The following is a 23,863-nucleotide window of genomic DNA, read 5'->3' as shown; positions in this document are numbered from 1 at the left end:
GTGTGATCTCTTTACTGACCTAAACCAAGAGGTTCACTCGATGGACCTTTGTCCTAAGAATCAAGCGGCATGGTCCATTGATCTCTACGTGCGTGATGCCGGGTGACATTAAACCGATTCCCGTGATAAGGAGCATTAAACCCGAAGGTATGTAATCAGTGTCATGTCATGTGAACATAATACATATATCCCATTGGCAGCCAAGACTGAGACTGGGTTACAATGTCCGGTTCAGACCAACCTCTACCATCAAGCATCATGGTCCACTGCAACATGGTTGTTGCATCAAACGCAATTCGGATCCAACTGTTGGCCAACTTGTCTTCTACCTCAAAAACACTATGAATTAAGTGAGCTGATGGGGGCTTCCTGGCTAGCAGTACCGTCAGAGTCATCTGGTTCGCTAAATAAATGTGTCGGTAGGTCATGCGTCGATAGCACACTTACAGGTTGGTGATGGGTCAGGGCGACACCTTGCCCTCGTTCTTATCTTTCCACGAAAAAGATGTCATGATGCTACAACTACTTCCCGCCTCTTTCCCGGCGGACACGCACGGAGATATAAGAAATAGTTGGAGGGAGAGAGAGAGAGAGTTACGCCTCCTCATCATGATCATGTGCTATAGATGACTAGATTTTGCAGTCATCACAGAATCATAATGATACGTGATCCAGTAGTTCGTCCACTCTGAGCGCGTTTGGCAGCGTCTTTGCAGACTTTGTTTCCACCCACAATAATATGCAGAGCCAGTGTGGGACAGCGTGCAGCAGTCATTTGGCACCGAGCTTAGACGAAGTAGCGTGATGGAGTGACTACCAACGCGTTTATTGAACGAAGTAGCGTGATGACGCACCGACGGCAGAGTCCAAAGGTGGAATGCGTTTACTGAACGAGTCCTGAGTCTTCTGATGCACCGACGGAGGAGTCCACAGGTGGTTCCCCGTCGCACCCCGAAGGACCAACTACAAAGCGGTCCTCGCCGCCCTCGCGTGAGCAGAGGCGCAGGCGACGCTGCGCGGCACCTCCGCGACGAGCGGCGGCTCTCGCCGCATGGGAGTAGGCGGCACTGTGCGGCATCTCCATGGCCAACGACAACAGTGAGGGTGGGGGGTCCGACAGGGGCCATGTAGCCTCCTCGCCGATGTGGCCTCACAACCCCTCCTCGTGCCCCTTCCTTGCCGACGCGCTCTCCTCGTGCCCCCTCGGCGCCGTTAGCCACGGGCAAGGAAGTAGGGGCGACTCGCCCTCGTGACTAACGACGACGTTGAGGGTCGGAGGGCAATTGGGGCGACCATGCACGAGGCGGAGTGGGGCCGCCGGTGAGGCAGATGTGCGGCCAGGCCTGGCACAAGCGGAGGGGCGGCTAGGTTATGGCAGGAATTTTTCAAAATATCGAGGGCAAAATCATCTTTTTAGGCAGTTAGAGCGGTTCTATGAGCAATTCTGTAACTTACAAGCTTTTTCAAAGAATTTACCCAATAATATTTTATTCTTAATTAGATTAAGAATAAAAATCTGAGAAAAATTAAAAATCCAATCTCAATGAGTAGCATAAAATAAAATATACTATAGGCTTTTTTTCCTTTAATGTTTCATAACGAAAGATTTTCTACTTTTTAAGCGATGATATAGATCAATTTTCACAGCAAACAAACTAGAATTAAACCATCAATACCTTTTACCGAATAAAAAGAGCGATCACACCTAAAGAATCTTAATCAAAGGCTTGGACAAATCACGAGGAGACTTATAGCTTCACGATATTATTCTTAATTCCATTGTTACAAAAGTATAGGTTCAATTATTAAAGACCTGATGCGATCCTCAATCACTTGATCGGATTTCTCATGTCTATCTCCGTAGTGGTACATGCATTGGGCCATTCGAGGGATATTGATGGCCATCATTTTCAGGTTTTCCTCGAAACCAGAAGTGAAACTTCGATCTCCGTTTATTGCTCTCCGATTCTCTCTAATCAATTGCCTGATATGGTCACGAGCTGCGTACTCCGATAAACCGCTCTCATGCATGTGACACTGGATAGATTTGGGCATATCGCCTCTTTCATGCTATTAATTGAGACCTTGAATATGGTTTATTTTAATCCATGACATCTAACCCCGATAAACGGCTCTCATGTAACCCTTCTCCAGGCCAAGATTGCTCGAAAATGGAAGCCTCTGCGCCAGGCCAAGATTGCTCCACCATCTGATCGACAGCCAGAAGTTTGTGCTGAAGTTTGCACGAGGGCAGAATGTACATGACATGATTCAAGTAAAGCAAGCTCAAAATACCTCGACACTTCTCTGAGTTCCCTCTGCTGTATGCTCTGAACTCTGTTGAAGTCCAACTTAGCCAATTCAAGTAGGACAGGGTTTATGTTAGCTTCCCTTTGGCATGCTTCTATAAACCACCTGGTCTGTAACCTCGGCATCCTCCAGTTCAATGGAAGCTCCAAGGCATGGGCTACGTGCTCCCTGAGATGAGGCTCAAGTGATCCCTCCATGAGGCTCTTGAGCTGTTTAGTTGTGAAGTTCTTAGCTTCTTCCAGCACTTGCTCTCCTTCCTTTGCAAGATGGGAAGCCTCGTACAAGCTCACCAATCCTTCAGTCTGGTGGCGAAGGCTGGCTTTCAAGTTTCCCTTCTCATCCATAAATCGGTAGAATACACCTTCAGTCCATCCACATAATTTGTGCAAGTTAGATTGTGACACCATGATAGAACAGAATAAACACAAAATTCCAATAGTATGTTAGGCTATTAACGTGGCATAATTTATGACTAATTGGACATATTTCTAGTTGTCTCAGTTTTATGGAAGTAATTGTTCTAGCAATATATGAGGTACATCAGCGACAATGCTGTATCAGTCGCCAAGAAAGGAGTAAAGCAGGATATACAGCTTAATCACCTTCAGAAACATCAAACCCATGTTCTCTTAGAAGCCTGAACATAAGAGACGTGGCATGAAGATTATCCTTCAGCAACATGTTCACCTTTTCCACGGAACCGTATATAGTCCCGAAAGCATCCTTAATATCCTCCTTAAAGTGATACGCCACCCCAAGCAGCTGCAGGTGATCGATCAGTTTAAGCTGCTCCTCCATTCCCTTCTTCATGTAGATCAGTTGTTTCACGTCCTCCGTCAGTTTTCCCATCCTTGTTGCGTTATCCTCCTCCACCTAATGAAAGATAGTCAGTAACCTGTGCGAACTATAGATAAAACTCAAGCTTACAGATTGCATGCATACCGACCTTGGTGTCATTTCTTAGCGATTGGATGTATTCGTCACTCCACGAGCTTGGCTGGTAATTAGCCGATCGCCGAGGAGGAGTCTGCGCAGCACACCGGATATGTGGTCGGAAGCATGGACGTGGTGAAGCCTTGGACGGCGACGTCCACCGATGGGCACCGATGAGACTGCAGAAGGACGGAGCAGAAGCGCAGAAAGCCATTTGGCTCGGTGGACAACACTGAGCAGAAGATGGAGAATCTTATGGGCTTTGTAATGGCAGTGTTGCGATGGGTTTATTACGGACGGCTTCATTTATATCCACACAAGTTGCACATCCTCGTGTTCCATGCAAATGTATATCTGCTGTCAGCGTGTTCAACTTGTTCACTTCCGCACCACGTTTATAAATTAAATTAGAAAATGGTATTAAAACGATAAAAAGAATTTAATTTGGATTTCGAAATTAATTTGTGTTAAAGAGTTTTTCTTGGGTTATATAAAGTCATGATTTGTATCCCTTCGAGTATTCGTGTTGTGAAAACAATTGAGTTGTATAAGTTTTAGTAAATACATCAAGAAACCCTTCTTTCCTCATCCAAATTAACTTGTTTTAATCTCTCCACTTCTTTCTTCAATTGATATCGGAGAGCCAAGTTAACTCATGACTTCCTAGAGTGCATTTTCAACATAAATATCCTTATTGATGAAGGAAAACTTTAATTTATGGTGCATACAAATTAAGGCACTTCTAGGCACTCTTGATGTGTGGAAGCTTGTACAAGATGGTTTTATAAACTTAGTATGGAGGAAAAAACACAAATGGATAAAGAAGCAACAAAACAACTCAAATATCAAAGAAAAGAGAAGAATGCCTTTATATATAACTAGAGCAACAATTATGTCCAATACGATGCTAGATGAGTGGGCATGTCGTATAAATGCCCAGCTTTCTTCAATTTTGTTTCTATCTGCTCCTTTCCTCTGATCGTTAACACCGGCCATTTACGAGTGCGGCTAGTGATGTCACTCAAAGTAGTTCAGTCGTGGAGTTGAATTGATCAACTTGGCCTGTGTCAGGCTCGAGTCCAAATAAGCTTCAGAGGAATCAACCGAAGTTGAATAAAAAATATATTTGTAATCTTTATTAGTGCGATTGTAAGTGATAAGAATTCAGCCGCAACTCTCACGTTCGGATTAATAAGTGACAACAATTTGGTTCAGTTAGATACAACTGAATTTATATTTTACAACTAAATTTAATTTATATTGTTTGGGGACCAATTTGACGGAATCCGTTGGGGCACGTTTATGCCACGTTAGTAGTGTCCCACTTCACACAGTTATATCGTACATGTCGAAAGCTTTTGTTTCCCACCACAAAGTGGACATTGCATGTCGCAATCTAAACATGAACATCTATATTTATTGCAGACAACATGACGCACTACCAACTCTCATCCATCAGGTCATACCAATTAGCATCGCATTTCTCTCGAGTATCACATTGGCCGAATTGAGAATTGTGGCTATGTCTATCGGATACCACATGATGTACTACCAACTGCAATCCGTCAGACCGTACGAATTAACATGGCATTTGTCTTGGAGTCTCGTATTAGCCAAATTAGCGAATCTACGGATACCACAAGTCATTTTATATTTCACCATAATAACTTATAGGTATACATAAAGATTTTAAATTTATAGTCAGTTTTGTGATAAAATCTCACGAAAAAAATTGATATAATCAAGTGAATCTCTCCATCCTATAACCAATTGACCTTTAGAAAGTAAAGACCAACCAACATCACACTATACATGACATCAGAAAATGTTACAAAATTATTAGTTTAAGGATCAAATCTGACAATATTGAAGGATAAAAGATAAAGAGAGTCCACCTGTACGATCACCAACATGTGAAGCTTACGCTATTGTACTATAATCTATTATTAATCTCGCATTCATAAAATGATAAAAAAAAGTCCACTTGTATGATCACCAATATGTGAGGCCCGTGCTATTGTACTTTATTTTATTCAAATTAATAATTATGATAACAGTGTGTGCTTGTGCACTCTGAAGCTGTAGCTTATGGGAAGGTAAGTTTGGATGTGAACGAAACTTCATCGGGTTGCTATTATTTTGCTTTCATGATAACTTGATTTAATCTCATGTCAAATTGACAGCATGGGATATCATAATTTTACATAAAGATCAAGACGGTCTTAAATTTTTGGATCTTATTACTGTCAAAAAATTTATTTGTTCTAAGCAAATCACATCAATCCTTAATTTTCACACACCCAGTGGGTTAAAGTTTTTCTGGCCAAAATGACAATCTCCACCCTTGGACCTTTCCAAAACTTAAACGAACCTCTATAGCCTATAATTCTATTCTTGAGCTCACCGTCAATATCAATTATGGTTTCCAAAAACTCATTAGCAATGGCAACAACACCCAAATCTAGAATGACCTTGGCTTTTGATAATACTCTTAACCAATAACCCACTTTTGTGGGGGTGAATGAAATGAGTAATTTTTGTGTTGTTTATGATCTTATAACAAATTCTCATTAGAACTTAAGAGCTCTTGTGTCCTTCTTCCACCCCTTTCTTGTCCAGCACATCCTAGCAGTCCACCTCTCTTGACACCTCGATAACGACTCCTAGGTTTGGACCAGTACTCCATTAAGCAGTGCAACAGTGAGCAGTACCGATAAGCATCTCTCTAGATAATACACTCCCGAGAAGCCTTAACAAGGCTGGAAGGTGATTCCGCATCTAAGAATTGCTTCCAAAATAAAAATCTTTTTTTCTGAAATTACTTGCCCACTTTCAACTACATCTCTCAACATTATTCACTGTGAACAAGGCTCGTGTTTTGTTTGCCACTTACATTTAGACTCCTCTTCTTATATCCTTTTAGACTGCAGCTTTGCATAGGCCTACTGGGCAGCCTTACAGCAACACTTACACTTCCGTTTTCGCCTTTTCTTTTCCTGGTTTCAGGGAGTCTGGATAGTTGAGGATCCCTCTCTCGATAGTTCTTCCCGTGATAGGCTCCTTAGCATCATTGCTACCTCCTTTCGGTTTTCGTGGAATAATCAAAATGACGACGTCGATGTTTCTTCGATCTCAAGGAAAGCTCTGCTCACTGTCAATGACTACTTTGAGTCCTCCTACGACCCTAAGGGCCCTGTTGAGACCTTATGACTGCCCAAAAGAAGAAGATGCTGCAAGACAATTTAGCCTATTACAAAACCAAAAAAAAGAAAAAAGAAAAATCAGTGATCTCCCTTTGTTTTCGGCCTCATGCATCCACGGAAGCGATTCTTCTTCATCTGTCTACCACTGTCTCTCCTCCCATATATAATTTCTTCTAGCAGAATTCTTGTTATGTCTCCAACCCTAGTGTGCTTACTCGCATGCTGTTCTTCAAGTTCAGCAAAACATACTGGATTTTATGCCGTTCCAGCTCTAGCCTTTCTATCTTATCTGATTCCCTTCTTGCTTGTTCTGCAATTTGCCGTCTTCTCCGCTGCCACCATCTTCAGAGTTTGTGTCCATACTATCCGAGTTTTTCAACTTCTTGTTTGTATGAATTAACTCAGTGGCAGCTCCTTCAGCATCATTTAACCGTGCATAAATTGTGTTATATCTTAAACTTGCAGGAAGCTTCCCCAGTTGAGAGCTTTCCATTTTCCTCTTCAAATCCTTCACATTAGTTTCGAGATCTATGAACTTCTTGTTTGAAGCCTTACGATGACTCTTTTGGCCGTTCTTGTTGGGTTGCCAAAGCTCTATTCGGCATCTCTAACATGTCAACACTCGACTCCTTCTCAACCGCCAGCTCTGGAGAAGGATATTCACTTTTTTATTCATATGTAGACTCTGTGGATATTCACATTTCCGGTTGCTGCAATCTCATTCAGCTGCTTACCAGAATTGATCATCAATTTCAATCCCCCTTGTATCATAAGAACAAATAGTCCTACAGTGCAAAGAACTTGACTCCTGGTCGAGTTTGTTATCTTTCGTCATTTGCCCCTGCCGATCTCCACATATCGAATCTAGGCTTTAACGGGCATTGCCCCTCCTATGGGACTTGGCCACGTGGACCTACGTGTGCCATATTCACCTTGATCCTTGATGGGCGCATTGATTCAGTTGTAGTTGTTTGACGAATCTGGTTGAATCTAATCCTTACTGATTCATCTAACATAGGGGTGACAATATGGTGCTCGCAAAGGCATTCACATGTGGGTTACGTGTGCTATGGAAGATTTCAAAGATCGTAATGATTGAGGATGTTGGCCTTGGCCAATGGTGTGTTGCCACATAGCAGGTCAGTCTAAACATATGGCAACAAGGCAATTAGGCAAAAGGTCACCCGAGCACTATAAATAACCCACAAACTCATTCGCCTCTTCACGCCTTCTGTCGTTCTCAGAACCTTCATGTCTTCGGGCACTCAAACCTTTAGTATTTTAAATTACTTAAATCATTCAGACTTTCAAGTCTAAAACAACTCTGAATGTCTTCCTCATATGGATTAGCTTTCATTTGACTGTAGCTTGGATGATTCTTTGATCCTGTCGTCGCCTTCAGCATTGATTTCCAAAATTTCTTCCTTTAGTGAAGGGGTTTAGCAAAGCCTAGCTCATAGAGGCTAGAATCAGCCCCTCCCCTCAAGGTCAATATCTGAAATTGTCCCTCCCGCTTCTCTTGTTGAGCGTGTAGTGTGTACTAACATATCTCCTCCTATGCATAAATGGATCTCCCAATAAATGCTAGAAGTAGATGACTAATAGGTCCCTATCGACCCAATGGACCAAGGTAGTCATTTGAAGCCGAAGAAGGGACGAGCCACCTTCAGTGGTTCATTAGGTGGCCTGGGCTCTGACCCACAATTGGAATCAGGCTGATGTGTTGGAGGCACAACTTAGTGTTCGAGGTAAAGGCAGCTATAGGTTCCGTAGGATGAGAGCTTCCCTTATAAAGTTCAAGGGTTGACATTCTAAAACCTATTGGGATTGGTTCCTTTATAATGCTAATGAAGGGAGACCTGAAGTAAGAATCAAATTCAGGATGCTTTCCTTGCCTTATCTCATGTTTAATATCCTCTAGCCTCTAGTCCATCTCAAAGAGCTAGACTTGCATATTATTATAGAGTTTAGCTGATTGAGCGATTGATTCTCTCGGTCTCTCTACTTCTTGAAGGAGATATCGAGTGGATCATGAGGGAAGTGATCTAGAGAATTATTTTCTGGAGGTAGATCAGCCGCAAGAGGCATGACTTTGTAATTATTTAAGAATGTAATATATGTCATGATTATTGTTATATGCGAATATGGAACCATCACATGTTAAATATGTCATTAAAATGCAATAGTTTATGCTCAATAAAACAATAAGCGTTCATGTGTTTATTTATTGTTTCTAAATTTGCATATGTTAGTAGTCATGGTTCTTAAAATAATATAGGGTGAATTTTTGTAAAGAAGCCCACAAGTTTCAAAATTTTTAAAATAACACCCCAAGAAATTTTCCCCTTGAATACCCTTTTTTTAATATATTGACTATGTTATATAAGTCGATCATTGTCTTTTGCCGAGCCCCTAGCTATATTGTGGTCCTCATCTATTTGACCCATCTAATAATGGAGGTGTAGTGGCCACCACCATACCCCCTTGGACCAATGATAGAATGACTCTTGCCACCCTCGCTAATGACGATGAGAGTCGATGGCTAGGGCTATAATAAAAATTTTTTAAATGGTGAGAGTAAAATAATCTTTTCATGTACTTGGAGGTACTCTACGAGAAATTATAAAACTTATATACTTTTTCTAAGAATTCACTAAATAATATATAGTTTTATTCTTAATTAGGCTATGTCACGTGATTGTAGACAATTGATCCATTAAATCAGCCTTTTTAATGTGCCCGTCAACAATAAAATTGAGAAAAATTAAAAAATCCAATCTGAATGAGTAGCATAAAATAAAATATACTATAGGCTTTTTTCCTTTAATGTTTCATAAAGAAATATTTTCTATTTTTTAAGCGATGATATAGATCAATTTTCACAGCCAACAAACTAGAATTAAACCATCAATACCTTTTACCGAATAAAAAGAGCGATCACACCTAAAGAATCTTAATCAAAGGCTTGGACAAATCACGAGGAGACTTATAGCTTCACGATATTATCCTTAATTCCATTGTTACAAAAGTATAGGTTCAATTATCAAAGACCTGATGCGATCCTCAATCACTTGATCGGGTTTCCCATGTCCATCTCCGTATTGGTACATGCATTGGGCCATTCGAGGGATATTGATGGCCATCATTTTTAGGTTTTCCTCAAAACGTGAAGTGAAACTTCGATCTCCGTTTATTGCTCTCCAATTCCCCCTAATCAATCGCCTGATATGCTCACGAGCCGCATACTCCGATAAACCGCTCTCATGCATGTAGCACTGGATAGATTTGGGCACATCGCCTCTTTCAAGCTCGTCCTGCACAAAAACAACCGATGCAGAGTGGAGAAACTGTGTGAACTCTTTATTGCGTTGATTCGATGAAGGAATGATAAGTATGGTGCAGTTCAAATACCTTGGAAGTACCCAAGTCATCACAAAGTCGAAGGATCATGGATGACCATCTTGCAATCTTAAGACGGCTTTGGAAACCGTCTAAGGCCTCTCGAGTTACATCGTTACTGGTGCAATAAGCAATAGTCAATATTAGGAGACCCGATATCGATACTAGTGCGTTCTCCAAGTACTCTTCAAGATTGGGTGTGTAGCCTTGGTGGTACCACCTTGCTTCCACCAAGTATGTCTTGCATAGATCTGCCCACTGAATCCAACGGTAGCACTGTTTATAAAGTGGAACTGCATGATTGACGATACACAAAAGAGGGACGATGGGATCAATAAGTTACTGCTTTTTTTAGGTGTGGAATTATATCCAGACACTTCTCTTTCATAACATTGTAGGCGGTGTCATTTGTAGTGTTGAAGAGGGCTAGAAAACATATTTTCATGTACTCTGGCAATTTGTCCATTGTATTAACATCCCATCTGCAACATCCATCAGAGTAGATGTTATCAGGAATCAAAGATTGTTGAAATAACACCTCCTACATGCATGACGTGGAGGAGTTGTTTACCTATCGACGGCATCCGTGAACAGCTCGAGCTCATCGATGGTGCCGTAAACATCATACACATCATCTATTGTTGTTATCAGGCAGTTCGCTTTTGTCTGCGCCTCCCTGAATCTTGCAAACTGTGGCTCAAAAGCCCAGCCAACCGTCCAGATATAGCTCTCCATCAACCTGTCCCTGGAAAATGGAAGCCTTTGCGCCAGGCCAAGATTGCTCCACCATCTGATCGATAGTCAGAAGTTTGTGCTGAAGTTTGCTGGTTCATAAACGACGGCAGAATGTACAGGACATGATTCAAGTAAAACAAGCTCAAAATACCTCGACACTTCCCTGAGTTCCCTCTGATGTATGCTCTGAACTCTGTTGAAGTCCAACTTAGCCAATTCAAGTAGGACAGGGTTTATGTTCGCTTCCCTTTGGCATGCTTCTATAAACCACCTGGTCTGTAACCTCAGCATCCTCCAGTCCAATGGAAGCTCCAAGGCATGGGCTACGTGCTCCCTGAGATGAGGCTCAAGCGATCCCTCCATGAGGCTCTTGAGCTGTTTAGTTGTGAAGTTCGTAGCTTCTTCCAGCACGTGCTCTCCTTCCTTTGCAAGATGGGAAGCCTCGTACAAGCTCACCAATCCTTCAGTCTGGTGGCGAAGGCTGGCTTTCAAGTTGCCCTTCTCATCTATAAATCGGTTGAATACACCTTCAGTCCATCCACATAATTTGTGCATGTTAGATTGTGACACCATGATAGAACAGAACAAACACAAAATACCAATAGTATGTTAGGCTAGTAACGTGGGATAGTTTTATGACTAATTGGACATATTTCTACTTGTCTTAGTTTTATGAAAGTAATTGTTCTAGCAATATATGAGGTGCATCAGCGACAATTTTGTATCAGTCGCCAAGAAAGGAGTAAAGCAGGATGGATATATAGCTTAATCACCTTCAGAAACAGCAAACCCATGTTCTCTGAGAAGCCTGAACATAAGAGCCGTGGCATGAAGATTATCCTTCAGCAACATGCTCACCTCTTCCATGGAACCGTATATAGTCCATAAAGCATCCTTAATATCCTCCTTAAAGTGATACGCCACCCCAAGCTGCCGCAGGTAATCGATCAGTTGAAGTTGGTCCTCAATTCCCTTCTTCATGTAGATCAGCTGTTTCACGTCCTCTGTCAGTTTGTCCATCCTTCTTGCGTTATCCTCCTCCACCTGGTGAAAGCTAGTCAGTAACCAATTTGAACTATAGATAAAACTCAACCTTACATATTGCATAAACGCTGACCTTGGTGCCAGTTGTGAGCGATTGTATGTATTCGTCGCTCCACGAGCTCGGTTGGTAATCAGCCGATCGCCGAGGAGGAGTCCGCGCAGTACACCGGATTGGCAGTAGGAGGCATCGACGCGGTGAGGACTTGGAGTGGGCAGTCCGCGGATAGGCACGGATCAAGCTGCAGCAGGACGGAGCAGAAGAGCAGAAAGACATTTGGCTCGGTGGACAACACTCGGTAGAAGATGGGAGAATCTGTTGGGCTTTGTAATGGCGGTGTTGGCGTTGGATTGATAGTGCCAGAGGCAGTGAAAACAAGATTCAGTAACGAGGTTCTCGTGCCTCTTGACCTACGTCCGACCTCCCTAAAACGAGATTCACAAGCAGAATGCTAATCGGCCACGTACGGACAGCCAGCCTCATGTATATCCACAAATGTAATTCCAAGTGTCCAAAAATATCTCTAGCATCGTAGTGGAAGAAGCCACTTAGGTAACGAGGCTCTCGTGCCTCTCGACCTCCCTAAAACGAGATTCACAAGCAGAATGGTAATCGGCCACGTAGGTACAGCCAGCCTCATGTATATCCACAAAAGCTCCACATCATCGTGTTCCAACCAAATGTAATTCCAAGTGTCCAAAAATATCTCTGGCGTCATAGTGGAAGAAGCCACTTTAAAAAATAGTTAATTCAAGGAGTTGATTTGATTAAATTCGACACCATTGGGACAAGCCCATAGCCTCGACGCTTAGTTCAATCGTATAGTTTCGCTCTGAGTCAGACTCAGAGGCCAAATAATCTTCGAAGACATGAACCGAAGTTGGATAAAAAGGGATTTGTATTCTTTATTAGTGCGTTCGGAAGTTATCATAATTCAGCTGCAACTCCCACCTTCGGATTAATAAGTGACAGCAATTTGGTTCAGTTAGATACAATTGAATTTCTATGTTACGACTAAAATTAATTTATATTGTTTGGGGCCCAATTTGACCGAATCCGTTGGGTCGAAAAAAGAAAAGAAGACAAATAAATACAAAAACGACCCATTTTATTAGTGCATAGGGGAACATTTATGCCACGCTAATAGCGTACCATTTCACAGTTATAATTTGCATCTTGAAAGCTTTTGTTTCCTAACACAACGTGGACATCGAATGTGGCAGTCTAAATATAAATATCTTGATGCCGGGTGACATTAAACCTCATCCCGTGATAAGGATGGGGTTTCCTGGCTAACAGTACCGTCAGCGTCATCTGGTTCGCTAAATAATTGTGTAGGGAGGTCATGCGTTGATAGCAGCCTTTAAGGCTTGTGATGCGTCTGGGCGACACCTTACCCTCGTTCTTATCTTTCTGGTATTAGAGCACTGAGAAAAATGAAGCTTCGCTCCTGTCTTCGACCAGTGACCAACGCTGCTATAGCCATATTCCTAAGAAGCTCCGTAGCTAATCCTTATCTTTCTCACCGCGGTAGTCTTCGTTAATCTGCCAACAATCGACGGACTTAAAGGATAATGAAGAGAAAGCTTGTGACCTCAATAGTCTGCACGTTGGGACTTAGCGGTTCGATGCACTCTCCTTCATGTATACATACAACCATGCCACGCATAACACCGCATGGATCGCTCCAACTCTCACCTCCTTAATATTTCTATAGCATCACTCTAATTTGCAATTTTCTCCTTTATTGTAGCTTCCTCTTTTATTGTAGTTTTTTTCTTAAGTGTGACTTGTGATGGAAATAAGAATAGAAGATAAGAACAATTATTGAAGAAGCTTTATTGAAGAGATGAAGTAGCTTGAATGCATTAACATATCCCTCTCCTATTTATACAGATAGGAGTGGGGAAATCTTATCTTCTATCAATTTTCTATCAACTTGGATGCAATATTGCTATAGTTTAGAAATCCTTTTCTATTCTATTGAAAAAAATTCTCTCTTAATCGGTATAAATAGGGACATGTTAATGTATTTAATATTCTTTATTTCTTTAATAAAGTTTCTTATTGCTATAGCGCCTTTGGCAGCGTCTTTGCAGACTTTGGCATTTTGGACAGTCTGCAGCGGTCATTTGGCACCGAGCTTAGACGAAGTAGCGTGATGGAGTGACTAACTACACGTTTATTGAACGAAGTAGCGTGATGACGCACTGACGGCAGAGTCCAAACGTGGAACACGTTTACTGAAGGACTACTGAGGCTTCTAATGCACTGAGGAGGAGTCCAAAGGTGGGCCCCCGTCGCACCCCGAAGGACCAGCTAAAAAGTGGTCCCGGCCGCCTTCGCGCGAGCATGGGAGTAGGCGGCACTGTGCGGCACCTCTATGGCCAACGACAACAGTGAGGGTGGGGGGTCCGACAGGGGCCATGTAGCCTCCTCGTCGATGTGGTCTCACACCCCTTCCTCGTGCCCCTTCCTTGTCACAAGATAATTTTGACAACATAATAAAGATAATAAAGTGAAAAGATAAAAGCGACAAGAACACCAGATTTACATGGTTCAATCAATTAACTTTGACCTACATCCACGGATGAAAGAGGAGCAAATCACTACTATGAAAAGGGACAATTACAAATGCGAAGATATTCCTAGGTCATAAAACACTCGGAAATACTAAACAAGAATAACCCAAAGTATAAGTCCAAACTATTTAACTGAGTATGGACTTAAACCAAAGTAAATACTTAGGTTTTCTTGTGGTGCCACTTATGGTACCTCTTGTGGTGCATCTGACTTCAAAGCTCAGGTCCTTATTTATAGTTTCAAGATGAGACAACAAGTCTGATTTTCTCGATGTGGGACTATGGGACTTACCAAACTAACAAATCTCCACTTTGGCATGTCCCAACAAAACTTGCTTCACCTTTTTCATAAAAGCCCCAACGGGCAATCACCAACAATGAACACCAACCAAGTCCAAGCACTACTTGAACTTGTAAACCGGAAGAGGCTTCGTAAACATATCAGCTGGATTGTCCTTCGTATGAATTTTCTGAACAAGGACTTTTCCCTCAGCAATGATATCATGAATAAAATGAAACTTCACATCGATGTGTTTTGTCCTCTCATGATACATCTGGTCTTTAGTCAAATGAATAGCACTTTGACTATCACAGTAAATTGTAGTAACACTTTGATGCAGATATAATTCGCTGAACAATCCTCTTAACCATAAAACTTATTTGATTGCCTCTGTCACTGCTATATATTCTGCCTCTGTAGTAGATAAAGCTACGACAAGTTATAAGGAAGCTTTCCAACTAACTGCACAACCGCTAACGCAAAATACATAGCCTATCAAAGATCTTCGTTTATCAAAATCCGCAGCATAATCAAAGTCAACGTAACCAACCAAAGTGTCACGATTTTTTCCAAATTCCAAACAAGCATATGAAGTCCCTTGCAAGTATTTGAGAATCCACTTCATAGCCTGCCAATGTGTTTTACCCGGGCGAGACATATATCTACTAACCACACTGACTGCTTGTGAAATATCTAGACGAGTACAAACCATTGCATACATAATACTGCCGATAGCACTAGAATATAGAATTTTCACCATATATTCTTCCTCTTCAACTGACTGTGGTGACTGAGCAGCACATAGCCGAAAATGGCTAGCAAGAGGAGTACTCACTGGCTTAGCATTTTTCATGTCAAACCTCTCCAAGACTTTCTTGAGGTAATTTTTCTAAGTTAGAAATAATTTTCCAACTCCTCGATCTCTTTTGATCTCCATGCCAAGAATTTTCTTAGCTGCTCCCAAATCTTTCATTTCAAATTCACTACTCAGTTGCATTTTCAAAGTATGAATTTCTGATAAATTCTTAGCTGCAATAAGCATGTCATCGACATAAAGCAACAAATATACAAAAGAGCCATCAGTTAACTTCCGGAAGTAAACACAACTATCATACATGCTCCTCGTGTAACCATGACCCAACATAAAAGAATCAAACCTCTTATACCGTTGTCTTGGAGACTTCTTCAATCCATACAAGGATTTTTTTAACAAGCAATATCTCTACTGATTACAAATTTTGGGGATTTGGGATCAGAATATCATAATCTATATCCTTTCACCCCAGAAGCATACCCAAGGAAAATACACTTTTTAGCCCGAGGCTCTAATTTTCCTTCATTTACATGCATGTATGCTGGACACCTAAAAATTTTAAAATCAAAGTAATCAGCAAGAGTACCTGACCAAACTTCCTCCGGAGTTTTAAAGTTAAGTACTGCAGAAGGAGCGCAGTTGACAACGTAACAGGCCATATTAATCGCTTCTGCCCAAAAGTCCTTTGTCAACCCTGCATTTGAGATCATACACCTTGCTCTCCCCAAGAGTGTTATGTTTATACGTTCGGCCACACCATTTTGCTGAGGCGTCATCCTAACAGTGCGATGCCGAACAATTCCTTTATTTTTATAAAATTCATCAAAGTTACTTTCATAAAATTCCATACCATTATCTGTTCGAAGCCGCTTAATCGGTTTACCTGTTTGCTTCTCAATCAAAGCCTTCCATTGTTTAAAGGTTAGAAAGACATCATTTTTATGCTTCAAAAAATAAACCCAAACTTTCCTAGAATAATCGTCAACGAAAGTCAACATATACCTAGCACCACCCTTAGACTGAACATGAGCTGGACCCCAAAGGTCTGAATGAATATAGTTAAGAGTACCTTTCGTTTTGTGAACTACCGGAGAAATGAAGCTGACTCTTTTTTGCTTTCCAAAAATGCAGTGTTCACAAAAATCAAATGGCCCAGTACTCTGTCCGCAAAGTAGACCCCTTTTGCTCAATATGCTCAAACATTTTTCGCTCATATGACCCAAACGCATATGCTATAATTTGGTGATGTTAGAATCAGGCAATGATGATGATGAAACTGCAACCGAACCTGTGACAGTAGTTCCCTGTACAATATACAAGCTACCAGACCTACAAGCTTTCATAACAATAAGAGCACTTCTAGAAACTTTCATAACTCCACCTTCAGCTGTGTATTTACACCCAAGGGCCTCTAGGGTGCCTAAAGAGATGAGATTCTTTTTTAAATCAGGAACATGTCTAACATTAGTGAGCGTCCTCACAATACCATCATGCATTTTAATTCGGATTGTGCCTCTACCAACAACATTACATGCGGCATTATTGCCCATCAAAACAATTCCACAATTACAAGATTCATATGTGGAAAACAAATCCCTATTGGGACACATGTCATAGGAACAACTCGAATCTAAAATCCATTCATTTTTAGACATCGTCCTGTCATCAATAGCAGAGAAAATATTTCCAACATTCTCATCAGTTGCTACACTAACTTCAGCGGATTTAATAGTTTTCTCAACAAATTTTTCCTTTTGCTTTAATTTATTTTTCAATTTAAAGCAATCAGATTTAATGTGCCCCATTTTATGACAATATCTACATTCCAAATTTCTATGTCCTGATTTAGATCTAGATTTAGATCTACTACTGTCAAATTCTCTTTTATCCATTCTCCCCTAACGACCAGACCCTCATCCTGATTCTCTTTAATTTTTCCAATGATATCATTGTCTATCTGTTCCTTAGATTTCAATGCAAATTTAATTTCTTGATACGAAACTGTTTCTTTTCCATAAATCAAAGTATCACGGAAATACTTAAAAGATTGGGGAAGAGAACACAAGAGTAATAGGGTCTTATCCTCACCATCAATTTTTGCATCTATATTCTCCAAATCCATAACCAAAGAATCAAATTTATCAAGATGCGAGAGTATAGATATACCTTCAATCATCCGAAGCATATACAGTCTCTACTTCAGGTAGAGACGATTCTCCACTGTCCTCTTCATGTACAAGGCTTTAAGCTTGTCCCACATGCTCTTAGTCGTAATCTCCGTAGCTACCTCCCGTAAAACCTCGCCAAAGAGATTTAGAATGATGCTTGATCGGGCCTTCTTATCCATACCCGCAAGCTCTTCTTTTGACATATCATCTGGAATATTCTCGGCTCCCTATAGTACCAAATCAACTCCATCTTGAACCAAAATGGCCTCTATCTTGAGTTGTCATAAGCCGAAGTTGACATTTCTATCGAATTTCTCGACAATGATCTTTGTTATTGTCATCGTTGCCAAAAGATCCCGAAACCAAGCTCTGATACCAATTTGTTAAAGCTAGCCCTAGGAAATTTACCACAAGGTAATTTTGGCAACACAACAAAGTTAATAAAGTGAAAAGATAAAAGCGACAAGAACACCAGATTTACGTGGTTCAGTCAATTAACTTTGACTTACATCCACGGACGAAAGAGGAGCAAATCACTACTATGAAAATGGACAATTACAAATGCCTTAGAAAGATGTTCCTAGACCATAAAACACCCAAAAATACTAAACAAGAATAACCCAAAGTATAAGTCCAAACTATTTAATTGAGTATGGACTTAAACCAAAGTAAATACTTAGGTTTTCTTGTGGTGCCACATATGGTACCTCTTGTGGTGCATCTAACTTCAAAGTTCAGGCCCTTATTTATAGTTCCAATATGAGACAACAAGTTTGATTTTTCCGATGTGGAACTATGGGACTTGCCAAACTAACACTAGGTTATGGCAGGAATTTTTCATCAAGGGCAAAATCATCTTTTTAGGTAATTAGAGCGGTTCTATGAACAATTCTGTAACTTACAAGCTTTTTCAAAGAATTTACCCTATAATATGTTATTCTTAATTAGATTAAGAATAAAAATCCAATTAAGTCGGTCTTTTCATATGACCGTCAATAATAATGATCGAAAGAAATTAAAAATCCAATCTCAATTAGTAGCATAAAATAAATCATACTTTAGATTTTTTTGTCTTTAATATTTCATGAAGAAAGTTTTCTAGTTCCAAAGAGCTGATACAGATCAATTATCACAACCAATAACCTAGAACTACACCATCAAAAGAGTGATCACACGCAAAGAATCTTAATCAAAGGCTTGGATGAATGACGAGGAGACTTATAACTTCATGTTATCATCCTTAATTCAATTGTTACAAAAGTATATAGGTTCAATTATCAAAGACCTGATGTGCGTGCTCCCTGAGATGAGGCTCAAGTGATCCATCCATGAGGCTCTTGAGCTGTTTAGTTGTGAAGTTCGTAGCTTCTTCCAGCACGTGCTCTCCTTCCTTTGCAAGATGGGAAGCCTCGTACAAGCTCACCAATTCTTCAGTCTGGTGGCGAAGGATGGCTTTCAAGTTTCCCTTCTCATCCATAAATCGGTAGAATACACCTTCAGTCCATCCACATAATTTATGCATGTCAGATTGTGACACCATGATAGAAAAGAATAAACACAAAATTCCATTAGTATGTTAGGCTATTAACGTGGCATAATTTATGACTAATTGGATATATTTCTAGTTGTCTCAGTTTTATGAGAGTAATTGTTCTAGCAATATATGAGGTACATCAGCGACAATGTTGTATCAGTCGCAAGAAAGGAGTAAAGCAGGATGGATATGTAGCTTAATCACCTTCAGAAACAGCAAACCCATGTTCTCTGAGAAGCCTGAACATAAGAGCCGTGGCTTGAAGATTATCCTTCAGCAACATGTTCACGTCTTCCATGGAACCGTATATAGTCCATAAAGCATCCTTAATATCCTCCTTAAAGTGATACGCCACCCCAAGCTGCCGCAGGTGATCGATCAGTTGAAGTTGGTCCTCAACTCCCTTGTTCATGTAGATCAGCTGTTTCACGTCCTCTGTCAGTTTGTCCATCCTTCTTGCGTTATCCTCCTCCACCTGATGAAAGCTAGTCAGCAAACAATGCGAACTATAGATAAAACAACCTTGCATATTGCATGCACGCCGACCTTGGTGTCAGTTGTGAGCGATTGTATGTATTCGTCACTCTACGAGCTCGGCTGGTAATCAGCCGATCGCCGAGGAGGAGGAGTCTGTGCAGAACACCGGAATGGCAGTAGGAGGCATCGACGGGGTGAAGACTTCGAGGGGGCAGTCCGCGGATAGGCACGGATCAAGCTATAAGCATAAAGTCTATAATTATACTATATCTGGAAGCTATAAGCATATAGGCACGGATCATGCGAAAGTAACTTATATACCAGGATTGAAATCAAAATGTATAGATCTAAACATTACGATGTGTACCTTTTGATGTCATCTCTTCAGAGATTTGGTTTGATCTGCTAAGCACCGTCTTTAATCCAAGATTGTTGCAGGCAGCCAGCCACCGATGCAGGCACCGACGAGATTTTGGGAGAAAGGGGTTTTTTTAGGGAGAAACTGAAATCCCTCGGAGAGGTGCCAACGCTCTAACACCACCTCAACCCCTAGAGATCCTGGCAGAGGGTCTACAATGATCTCAGGAGATTTCCTCGTTATCTCCCGAGGAATTTCCACTAACTTAGTTATTGGCTAAAATATCTGAACGGAATCCAATTAGTTATTCTATTATAGCCACATATTTTAACATTCTCGGCCCATTAATTGATAAGATATAAAAGAGATACAAAATTAAAACAAATAAAATAAAATTTGTTTAAAAAATAATTTTATCTAATTAGATTCCAAGGAATTTTATAAAGCATTTTATACATGGCCATGTTTTAAAATAAGCCAATAAGTTCAATAAAAATAATAATACTATATTAAATCCAACTATCAATACGAGTCATAGCGATTGTATTTCATCAATGTCATACTCCCTTCTATGTACCACAACATTGTTAGTCTTTTCTAATATAGTCCATAATAACCCTTGTAATTTGTCTTGTCAAGACAATCCTATCATCACATTCAACCATAATTTGTACATACATAATTGTGAACAGGATAGTAGAAACAAATAACTTTAAGTACGTAAGTAAGAATGTCAATTATAGTATCCACTCAAACATGCATCACCATATCCTTTATGGGTTGCTCACAAACCCAATCATAAGAACATATTCTTTCAAAATACTTTAGACTGTAAGTCCTAAGTGAATGGATCAGCAATCAATACAGTGAAACTCAAGTAATTAATTGACATTAGATGTTTCTAGACTCATCTTCTCTAACCATCAAGTACTTTATACCATAATGCATATAGATGCAATAGTAATTGTCATTCTTAGAGAAGAAAACTACTGCAATGTCATAATATATCTTCAACGACTTGGTAATTGTGTTTGACTACACCAAGTCTTGAGATAAAAATTTTGCAGTAAAAAATTTGATTAGTGGCCTCAAAGCATGCCACAAAATCAACTTCTATTATTAATAATAATAAATTACCCCTATAATTGATATAGATATTAACTATAAGGTGGACTTCCTATTATCGAGGTAATTTATACAATCAGCATCTGAAAAATACCATTATTTCAAGTTGATATAATTTTATACATGTGAGCATATAATCATTTATCCCTTACGGATATCTAATTACTTTCTTTGTAGTCCTTTAGTGTTTTTACTTCTAGGTAACTCAAATATATACCCAATATTTTAATTATAAAAACTGATATATTTTCTAACAGAGACTTGAGCATAGACTTCCAACTGCACATATACAAAGAATATCTTATTTATCTGATTCTTTTCAAGTCATTTTTAAGCATTTACTATTGACTAAAATTTTGCTTTTATGATTTACTGAACAAAGCTGTATATCAAAATCATTTCAAGACTCGATTGATATATCCTTTCTAAGACAATCTTCATAATCATTGAGGTCTATCATTGAATTACTCAATGTTAATAATATAGGATGTCTCATTCATATCAACCATATTAAAACTTTTAGTGACAAATTCTTGATTTAGTATAATAAATCAAGATCATTATTGATAAGATAAAATATTATCCATATATAAGACCAATATAATAAACTTGCTCCCACCGATATAAATACTAATTAATAGTATTTACCTTAAATCTAAAAATAATAATATTAAGAACCTTTATATATCATTATTTTGGAGCTTGTTTAAGGTCATAAATGGATTCCTGAATTTGCATACCAAACTTTATATTTCTTTCATTTTCTTTGTAAATCATGTAGAGTAACCCATATAAAGATAGATATTAAAAAAAAAATGTTTCCATATCATTATGATATAACTCAAACTCATAATGAGTCACTAATGTCATGATGATTCTAAACGAGTTTATTAAAAATCTCGTTATGGTCAATGCATTCTTTACGAGCAAAATTTTTAACCACAAGTCTGACCATTATATCGTTCGACATTGTCCTTTGAATCACATTTATATAATAGACTCTTTTACAATTATTGGACAATTCGATAAATTTATCAGACACCATTCTGGTTATTAATTTTAACTCTTCTTTTATTGCATCATATTACTTTTTAGAATCATTACTTTTCATGACCTATGACAAAAAAAATAAGGGATCCATTATGATTCCTATATCATAATATAATTCTTGTATATATACAACATAATAACCATAAATGACATGATTCCTTCCCCTTTGAGATATTCTCAAAGTTGTCAATTATGGTTGTTCTACAAGACCATTAATAATGATATCAATATAATGTGGGAGTTTAGTAATGTTATTTTGTTGTTCACTTTTATCAAATTATTTAATGATTTGAGTAACAATAATCTCTCGAATAATAAAGGAGTATTAACTTATATCTCCTCTATATCAAAATTAAATCTCGAGATTTTCACTCCCACTGATTTGCTATTTTATAGGAATCTTATATTACCAGATTTAATTGTCCTTGTACTATAATTAGAGCAATAAATTATATACCCCTTTAAACTTTTCTGAATAGAAAATAAAATATTCAAAAATAATTATTAAATCAAAATTTTCTTTTATGTGAGTTGAAGACCTTATCTCCATAGGACAGTCTCAAATATGTAAATATCTTAAATCATGTTTCCTATCATTTTATAACTTAAAAGAAGTCATTTAATTTACTTACTAGGAACACCATTCAAGATATACATAGTTGTCCTTGTAGCTTCTTCTCACATTAATTTGGGTACAAAAGAATAATCTATCATGCTCCTAACCATATCTATAAGGTATGATGATATCTTTCAACAATCATATTATGCTGTAACACATCTGATAAATCATATACCTTTTTTTTTTTAAGAATCTAGTAAAAGAATTATAATTGGGTTCATCATAAATACCATAAAATTTATCACCCTTTTCAGATATGATGATATTGACTTTTCTATATAATTGTCTATCAACTTCATTTATATACACTTCAAGAGTGTAAACGGTCATAGACTTTACATGAATTAGATATACATAATCATATCTCAACATATTATTTATATGATAATAAGATGTCTCTCTTTAATGAGACAAAAGCATATAGTGATAAACATAACCTCAAGGAGTTTATAAAACTAAATTTCACTTCAATATTTAATTATAGGGTCATTGTAAACTTATGATTCACATTAATTCTGTATAGACTATTATACATAATTCAAAGGTTAATTTTATTGAATTACAATAAGTTTACAACCACCAAAAGAAAAAATAATATTATAATAATTCTAGGTAAAGAACTTAAATTCCCAGAATTATAAAAAACACAACATGGATTCTCAAGATTTATCAAATTGAATCATCTTTAGATATAAGCAATAAATACAAACTAATATCGCTTTCACTTTAAGATGATTCCCTACATTGATAAATATCTCATTCTTTTGGTTTTATCCCAATATCTATTATTGGTAACATATGATGAAACATCAAATTAATCCATCAATAATATCCGTAATATTTGATTTGAACCATACAAAGGTTATAATTATACCTTTTTTTATTTCAAATCAAATCTTATAGTATATTTCTTCTTCACATAACTTTATTTGCTACAAAAGTAACACTTTATTGTGAAGATATTCTTTTATGAGTTTATATAATAATTATAAACTCAGGTGGAATTACGCTTCATCCTTATTTTAGTGTTACCTACTCCTTGAGTAGTACTCAAAATATTATGAGTCTTAAGCTTACAGCTTTATCATTTATTTTGATGATATAATCTTGAATTCCTCAAATACTATCATAGTAAAGTGTCAACTAATGACTTATCAGATAATTTAAATTGATCCTTAGATATTCTTATGCGTAAGTTGTAAACTGTACTGAAGTCTAAGTATCATAAAATTGA

General features: G+C 38.6%; 3 protein-coding genes across 4 annotated transcripts; all 3 read right to left on the bottom strand.

Annotated features, from left to right (window-relative positions):
- Positions 1 to 1,727: 1,727 nt before the first annotated feature.
- Positions 1,728 to 3,530, bottom strand: LOC135672361 (monoterpene synthase 7, chloroplastic-like). Of its 2 annotated transcripts, XM_065180827.1 has the most exons (4): positions 3,257 to 3,530; positions 2,913 to 3,183; positions 2,296 to 2,671; positions 1,728 to 2,209 (listed from the first exon to the last, which is right to left on the bottom strand). In XM_065180827.1, the coding sequence occupies exons 1-4, from the start codon at positions 3,455 to 3,457 to the stop codon at positions 2,116 to 2,118; spliced, it is 942 nt and encodes a 313-aa protein (XP_065036899.1). In that variant the 5' UTR covers positions 3,458 to 3,530; the 3' UTR covers positions 1,728 to 2,115. The 2 variants fall into 2 exon arrangements, with proteins under 2 accessions (XP_065036899.1, XP_065036898.1); XM_065180826.1 differs by having other exon boundaries at positions 1,728 to 2,671.
- A 5,824-nt stretch (positions 3,531 to 9,354) lies between these two features.
- On the bottom strand, positions 9,355 to 12,081 carry LOC135672360 (monoterpene synthase 8, chloroplastic-like). Its single transcript, XM_065180825.1, has 7 exons — positions 11,698 to 12,081; positions 11,354 to 11,624; positions 10,732 to 11,107; positions 10,417 to 10,635; positions 10,189 to 10,327; positions 9,858 to 10,103; positions 9,355 to 9,760 (listed from the first exon to the last, which is right to left on the bottom strand). Exons 1-7 carry the CDS (start codon positions 11,896 to 11,898, stop codon positions 9,467 to 9,469), a joined length of 1,746 nt encoding a protein of 581 aa, XP_065036897.1. The 5' UTR covers positions 11,899 to 12,081; the 3' UTR covers positions 9,355 to 9,466.
- Positions 12,082 to 18,736: 6,655 nt separating this feature from the next.
- Positions 18,737 to 19,451, bottom strand: LOC135672031 (monoterpene synthase 7, chloroplastic-like). Its single transcript, XM_065180485.1, has 2 exons — positions 19,205 to 19,451; positions 18,737 to 18,960 (listed from the first exon to the last, which is right to left on the bottom strand). Exons 1-2 carry the CDS (start codon positions 19,449 to 19,451, stop codon positions 18,737 to 18,739), a joined length of 471 nt encoding a protein of 156 aa, XP_065036557.1.
- Positions 19,452 to 23,863: the final 4,412 nt, after the last annotated feature.

Source organism: Musa acuminata, chromosome BXJ1-4, assembly GCF_036884655.1.
Source record: "Musa acuminata AAA Group cultivar baxijiao chromosome BXJ1-4, Cavendish_Baxijiao_AAA, whole genome shotgun sequence".
In the NCBI taxonomy this organism is placed as follows: Eukaryota; Viridiplantae; Streptophyta; class Magnoliopsida; order Zingiberales; family Musaceae; genus Musa; species Musa acuminata.
Note: the sequence above shows the minus strand (reverse complement) of the source record. Positions and strands in the feature narration are given on the sequence as shown.